General features: G+C 54.7%; 2 protein-coding genes across 3 annotated transcripts; one reads left to right on the forward strand and one right to left on the reverse strand.

Annotated features, from left to right (window-relative positions):
- The first annotated feature begins 1,013 nt into the window (after positions 1–1,013).
- Positions 1,014–3,024, forward strand: LOC149313549 (uncharacterized). Its single transcript, XM_089523010.1, has 3 exons — positions 1,014–1,756; positions 1,928–2,328; positions 3,009–3,024. Exons 1-3 carry the CDS (start codon positions 1,115–1,117, stop codon positions 3,022–3,024), a joined length of 1,059 nt encoding a protein of 352 aa, XP_089379136.1. The 5' UTR covers positions 1,014–1,114.
- Positions 3,025–4,369: 1,345 nt separating this feature from the next.
- LOC149313550 (uncharacterized) lies at positions 4,370–6,927 on the reverse strand. 2 transcript variants are annotated; one of them, XM_089523231.1, is made up of 3 exons: positions 6,228–6,927; positions 5,871–6,116; positions 4,370–5,531 (listed from the first exon to the last, which is right to left on the reverse strand). In XM_089523231.1, exons 1-3 carry the CDS (start codon positions 6,703–6,705, stop codon positions 4,735–4,737), a joined length of 1,521 nt encoding a protein of 506 aa, XP_089379357.1. In that variant the 5' UTR covers positions 6,706–6,927; the 3' UTR covers positions 4,370–4,734. The 2 variants fall into 2 exon arrangements, with proteins under 2 accessions (XP_089379357.1, XP_089379356.1); XM_089523230.1 differs by having other exon boundaries at positions 5,871–6,927.
- Between the last annotated feature and the right edge of the window lie 429 nt (positions 6,928–7,356).

Here is a 7,356-nt window from a genome sequence, read left to right on the forward strand (position 1 = left end):
AAGCAGAAGATGGAGAATTTCCATTATCTTTGGAAAAACAAGATCAGGAGCATCATACTATGGCACTGTCTGTCTGTGACCATGAACGACTACTGTAGGAAATTAGAGTGAAGCTAAAGTCATACACAACATCAGTCACTACCAACTGAAGAGCATCCCTATATAATTTAAATACCATGTAAAGAATACATTTGTGCTATTAACTGAATAGCTTGAAGCCAGAAGAATTTTGGATCTAAATCAGGAAGCTACAAGGGAAGAATGCAAAAACAAACCAACAAATCAACAACAAACAAAAACAACATCAAGAAAGAAAGAAAGAAAGAATGCTCACTAGATGCTCAAACTGGGTTTAGCAAAGGAGGAGACACTGGAGAGCCTACTGGAAACTTACGTTGGATAATGGAGTGCACCAAAGAATTTCTGAAGAAAATCACCCTGTGCTTTATAGATTGTAGCAAACCCTTTGATTGTGTAGATCATGAAAAACTATGGATCACTCTAAAAGAAATGGGAAGAATGTCAATAATTTAAGATATGCAGATCATACTAGTAGAGCAATGGCATAGACTTTGAACAATTATTGAGGAAAATCAAGGAAGAAAGTGCAAAATCAAGGTTACAGCTGAATGGTAAGGAAAAAAAAATAATGGCGGGCTACAGACGGGCAGGGAAAGACGTCTTGGATGTGTATTCAGCTCAATACGGAGCCTCCAGACGGCCCGCCCCGGGGGCGTGCTTCAGGTGTTGGAGCTTCCACACGGGGGGCAGTGAAGACGCCCCACCTGGGTCCATTTCGGACCCGGAGCTTTCATACGGCCGCCTCGGAGGACGCTGCAAAAAGAGAAGCAGCTTCCGCACGGGCGGCGCAAACCGCGGCTTTTTTTTTTCTTTTGCCGCATGAGAAGTGCGCAGCTGCGGCAGTCTGCCAGCAGCCGGCAAATTTCCCTTTTGCCGGCTGCGAAGTGCGCATGTGCACCGTTAAAGGGCCCAGGTCCCTTTAAACTTTTTTCCCCGCCCTGCCCAAGAACAAAGGTGGCCTCCTGCCAGCTGGTGATCAGCTGGTGTTGGCATCCTTGCCCGCTTGCGCATTGCGAGTGCCACCACTGGCATCATGGATGCCTCCTCTCCTTTGTTCCCTGTGGTCTTAATGAAGCTGCAATGGACAGCCACAGCTGTCGCCGCTGCCACCGCCGTCTTCCCTGCCTCCTCTGCCCCCTCCGCCTCCATTGCCACTGCAATGGAGGTCCCATCATCCACCACCATGACAGCTGTAGACTTGGATGACAGCAGCAGTGATGATGATGATGGCACAGAACAGCGAACGGCAGCGGCTGCCATAGCGCTTCATATGGCTACTGTTGGCGGTGCCATGGCCCTGGCCAGAGTGGCACGTCTCCGCCGATGCTGGCAGGTCCCTGCATCGCACGACTTGTGGGACAACTTTGTCTCAACCATATGGTCTGACGAGCAATGGAGGCATTTCTTCCGAATGCCCCGTGCCCTCTTCCACAGGCTTGTGGGCATCCTGCGCCCAGAACTGGAGAAGGCAGACACAGTGATGAGGAAAGCCATCCCGGTGGAGAAGAGAGTGGCCATTGGTGTCTTTTCACTGGCACACAAATCCACCTATATTGTGACGGCAGCGCTGTTTGGGACTGGCGTTGCCACCGTGGGGGAGATCGTGGTGGAGTTTGCCCTGGCCATGGAGAAGCTGCTGCTGTCAAGGACCGTGTACCTGGGGAACGCACGTGAGGTAGGGACAGCCACACCACCTTCCCTTTAATCTTTGGCAGCCCTGTGGTATTCTGTGTCAAGTATCACCCCCTCACTGTACATTTGCTGCTCTTGCTATGGTGCAGTTGCGCACCTGTAACATACTTGTCATCTCAATTCCTCTGTTTCTCTCCCTTCCTTTCCCCCACAGATTATGGATGCCTTTGGTCGCCGCGGCTTTCCACAAGTGGTTGGCCTCATGGACGGGTGCCACTGCCTGATCATACCACCCTTGGGGCTGAGGAATGCCTATGTCAACAGAAAGGGCTCCTATTCTGTCATCCTGCAAGGGACATGTGACCACACAGGAAGATTCGTGGACGTGGAGCTCGGGTGGCATGGGTCAGCACACGATGCCAGGGTGGCACGGAATTCTCTCATCTACGAGGCCATGGAGGCTGGCATCTATGTGCAAGGGAACCCCAGCATCAACATCAGAGGCCAGCAGATCGGGCCCCTGATACTGGCTGACTCTGCCTACCCCATTCGGAAATGGCTCATGACACCCTTTAAGACCCCACGCACTCCCAGACAGAAGATCTTCAACAAGAAGTTGAATCGCGTCAGGGGGGCCGTGGAAAGATCATTTGGCAGATTGAAGGCGAGATGGCGCTGTCTCACTGCCCCACTCCTGGTGGCAGAGGAGAACGTGGTGCCCATCCTGGTATCATGTGTCATTCTGCACAACATCTGTGAGACCAAGGGCAGGGTCCTGGATGAGGGCATGCGATATAGGCGCCGTTTTGTGCTGCCCGCCCCGGCACCAATCACAAGGGATGAAGAGAATGCCAAGAAGGCAGCAGGGGAGGCTGTGAGGGATGCCCTGGCAGATTTTTTCCTGACAAGGAGAATCTGAAGGATGGCTCCTGTGCCATCATCTGTGATGTCAGAGTGCATTGTACTGTAATAGCATAAGCACATGAATAAATGTATCCCATTATCCACAGTTTGAGTCTGCCTATCATTCCTGATCTGTGCTGTGGGCATGTTTTGCCACGTGCCTGAGGGGGACACACACAACCACACACACACAAAAGGTCTCCTGGCGCCTGTTTTCCTGGGTGAAAAAGATACATCAGCTCCAACTGCCAATTGCCCCTTTGACAATGTATCAATCTCCCTCAAATTCAAGCTTTCCTAATGGCCCATTTGAATGTATCAATGGGGTACTCAGAGGGCATCTATTGGGGGAAAGATTCAAACTGCTCCTCTGAAAGCTTTCATTGGCCTAGGACCACCGTGGCCTAACGGCCCAGAGCCACAGGTGCCCATATATACCCGTGCGCAACTGTGAAAGACCCCAGGACGGCGATCAAGATGGCAGAGCCACGCAGGAGGGTCCCGGTCCGAATCGCCTACTGGACCGATGAAGAGGTCGGGATCCTCCTGGACTCCCTGATGCCACAGGCAGCCGCGAGGAGGGTGATGGCCAGCACCAACAAGCCCAACCGGGGGCATTTCCTCGAGGCATCTCGTGCCCTCCGAAACCGAGGGTTTCAAAGAACGCTGCACCAATGTAGAGTTAAATTTAAAACTCTGAAGGCAGCGTTCTTCGAAACCCTTGAGGATTTCGGAGAGGCGCCCCCGGTTGACAGGCGGCCACCATTCTTCTCGCGGCTGAAGGACCTGTGGATCAGGGGAGATCGGCCCAGACCGGAAGATCGCCGTCCTCCAGGTAAGCCAGAGCTCTTGCCATGCCCTGTCCTCCCCTCCTTGACCCTTCCCTTGCCCTCTTCTCCTTCCTGCATGGTGCCAATGCCATCCCTCCTCTTCCCTTCTGCAGGCGTGCGGCCGAGGCGGAGGCGGAGGGAGGGAGGGCACCCTGCCAGGTCGCCCTCTCCACCATCCTCGGGGGACGAGGATGTCCCCGAGGGTGGGCCACAGCCAGGACCAGCTGCTGTGGCCCCTCCGCAGCCAGAGCAGGCTCCTCTGGCGGAAGGTAGGTCCCCAGGGTGAGGGGTGGGGGTTGCCTGCCTGCAGCCCCCACGACACTTGTGCCCTTATCTGCCATGCCAGCATGGTAACTTGGGCCTTTCCTTCCCCTTTTGCAGGGCTTCATGTCCTTGCTGCTGCCGCCGTCGCGCAGGAAGAGGAGCCTGGGCCGAGCCGCCGCCTGCCAGGACAGCCAGGGCACTTGGCCCTCGATGCCAGTGCCCTGGATCGTGTCCTCCAAGCCCGGCAGCAAGGTAAGTGTAGTGGTGAACCCAGGGAAGGGAGTGGGGGCACCCAGAAACCCTGCCTGTGGGAGTGGGTGATGGGCTCCACAGGCTGATCCTAACCATCCTCTTTCTTTTCCCCCCACAGAGAACCGGACGGAGAGGAGGTTCGCTGCTCTCGAAGCAAAGGTGGACAAGCTGGCAGAGAAAGTCTCCTCCATGGAGGAGACTCTCCAGGAACTCCTCCGCCGGCTGCCCGCCCCACCGCCTCCTCCCCCTCCCTGAAGCAGCTTCCCTTCCCTGCCCCCTCTGCCATCCCCCCTTCACCACCCCCCTTCACCCTCCCCCTTCCTTTTGTATATATGTACATAGTGAAAACAATTTATTGTTATTGTTAATAAAAAAGTTTATTTTTTAAAAAAAAAATTTGTGTGGTTAATTATGCGCAACTGCGGCGGTGTGGCTGTGAGTGTGAATGAGATAGCTTAGGCGCAACTGTGCAGTCTAAAGCTAAGCAGGAGTGGTGTGAGGTAGCAATCTCCAAACTCTGTCCTCCCAGGCATTTGGACTTCATGTCCCAGAATCCCAGACCACAGGGCAAGGTGGCTGGGGATTCTGGGAGATGAAGTCCAAACGCCTGGGAGGACAGAGTTTGGAGATTGCTGGTTTGGGGACCAGTGAGCCAGGCATGGTGGGAGGAGAGAACAGGAAGGGTAGAATAGGGTAGATGGGCTGGGAGGGAACACATGCCCTGGGAGGCGAAATGATGTCTTTATGGGACATCATGGGACCTAGTGCCTTTTCAGTGCTCCCTGCCCCTTGATCCCAGGCCCAGGCCCCCTCTAGTTGCCCTTTGCCTTTGGGGGCGGGGTGTGGGCGGTGGGACTGCCACTGACTGACTGAAGAGGCTGGAGGATGGGCCAGCCAGAGGCTGCTGAGCCGGTTCCACCTCCATGGCAACTGCCTGCTCCTCAGCTGGAGGGACTGCTCTTGCTGGGGGCTCCTGTGGCCCTACTTCTTCCTCCACGACCCTGGGGACAGCAGCCCTGCCTCTTCCACCTCTTGCTGGGGGCTCCTGCTGCTCAACCCCTTCCTCCACGACCCTGGGGACAGCAGCCCTGCCTCTTCCACCCTGCTCCCTACGTACCCTTCTGCGTCTCGGGCCACCCTGCCCTCCCCTCATGACCTCCAGCATTTGCCCCATCAGAACAGTCTGCGCTTCCATGCTGGTGTTGAGTCGCCTCTGCTCCTGGACTGTGGTCTCATGATGTTGGTCTGACCTCTCTAGTGCTGTCTCCTGGTTCTGAACGCCCCTCAGTTGAACTTCCAGTGCCCTTTCCATGAGCTCCCTGCGGGACTGTCTGCTCCTCTCCCTTTCATCACAGGCTCGCTGCGCCTGCTGCATCAGTGCTGTCATTTTCTCTTCTGAGCAAACCTTGAGCACATCCACAGCTGCCACAGTTCTAGTAGCTGCTGACGGACGGACCCTTTTCTTCTTGGTGGCAAGGCGCTCCTCTGCTGACATGGCAGCTATGGGATTAGCTGCAGGAGGTTCTCCTTCTCCTTCTTCTTCTTGTTCTGCTTCAGTTCGTCCTCCTACTATGGGACATACAAGCAGAGAGTCATAGAAGCCTACAGTTAGCAGAGACCCTGAGGTTCATCTAGACCAACCCCATTCTGCCATGCAGGAACTCTCACTCAAAGCTGTGGCAAAGGGTGGAGCTTCAAACTAAGGGCGTGGGGAAAGGACAGATTTACATGCAAGGGAGGGGTGCCTTAGGAATGTGGGACACATGCAGGACATGACCATGCCAGGGACACTCACAATCCTACTTGCACAGCAACCTTGCAAACATACCAGCACAGTAAGCAGTGAATGAGACATGCCACAATTGCGCAGTTGAGCCATGCATTTATAAACAAAAATATAAGGTTTACCTTGCATACTCTCTTCGGTCTCACTGCCATCGCTGGCGGGTGCACTGGCCCGAGAGAGAGGTGAACGGTCACGGTAGCTGCTGGTCGTGGAAGAGGATCCAGCACGAGATGGTGGTCTCCTTCTGGAGCTCCCAGCCTCAGCAGACATTCGTCTGAGCACGGCACGGGGGTCCAGAAATCTCTGGCTGCTGGAGGAATCACCTGAGTCGGGGTGTTCCTCCTCCTCCTCCTCCTCCTGCTCCTCACCTATATGACAAGGGACAAGGGTCATCTCTGGCCTGTGCCTACCCTGGGGCCACATCTTCCCCTTGTCCCATTCCCCCCTGCCTTCCCCCCAGGGGCCCTGGCACATCTTACCCTGACGAGGCATCAAAAGGTCTTGGGCACATTCAAGCTCCGGGGTCTGCTCCTGCTCCTCCTCCACCACCACAGGCTCGGCTCTGGCTGGCTGGCCCGCCGGGACCCTCACGCGCTCCCCACTGGTGGCTAGTCTGTGGGGTCTGATGCTTCCATCACTTTTGATGAAAGCATGCAGCTCCTTGTAAAAGGGCGGGGGGGCGCCCTTTGTAGTACCTTTAGCCAGGGCATCTCTGTATTGTTTGTATTGAGATTTCAGCGACTTGCATTTTCGGCGACACTCCTCCAAGGTTCTGTTGTGGCCCTTGACTTTCATGGCTTCTTCCACTTCTCGATATGTGTCAGCATTCAGGTAAGACTGCTCCAGTTTCTGCAAAATATTTGGCTGGGACCATATAGCTATGAGGTCAGCCGTCTCAGTATGAGACCAAGACGTCCCCCTGCCTTTTTTCGGGGTGCTGGTGGATGGCTGTGCCATCCTGCCTGGTGGCAAAGGGGAGCCGCCGCACAGCTGTGCCAGGAGCAGCCGAACTGTGCCCGTTCCCAGGTGAAAATGGCGCAGGAATGTGTGTAGGGGGTCACTTTAAATTCCAAACTTTCCCTTATCACTTTCTACAACCAAAACATCCGCCGGCAAAACTTACAACTTCCCGCGGTTCTAGCAACGCATGCGCACAAGTGGCTCTAGGGTTAGGGTTACGAGTCTTAAAATGCGCCGCAGCTGTGCCGCAGCTTCCACAGCTGCATGGCAGCGGACGTTGCAATTTAAGCTTGACTGCAAACCACGCATGTCCCGGACCCCGACCCATTATGCGACGCAGCTGACACGGAGCTTTTAAACCGGCAACTTATATTTGCGGCGTAGCAATTCTGACGTATCGGTGCAGGGGCTTACAGACGGAGATGCGCACGTACGTATCAAATCAAAAAGAAGCGGAAAAAAGCAGCACCTTTTTAATGCCGCTTCTTCCCGCTTGAGGCGTGCGGGGGGCGTGTTCATGACGGCATTCAGGGAAAGCCCGTCTGAAGGCTCTACCTTCATGACGTCATGAGTACATCCCTTTTTGCCCGTCTGTAACCCGCCAATGACCACAAATGGTTTACAAACTTTGAAGTGGATAATGAACTC

Source organism: Sceloporus occidentalis, unplaced genomic scaffold (genome assembly GCF_023333645.1).
Source record: "Sceloporus occidentalis isolate IW3139 unplaced genomic scaffold, rSceOcc1.0.p SCAF_4, whole genome shotgun sequence".
NCBI classification, from domain to species: domain Eukaryota; kingdom Metazoa; phylum Chordata; class Lepidosauria; order Squamata; family Phrynosomatidae; genus Sceloporus; species Sceloporus occidentalis.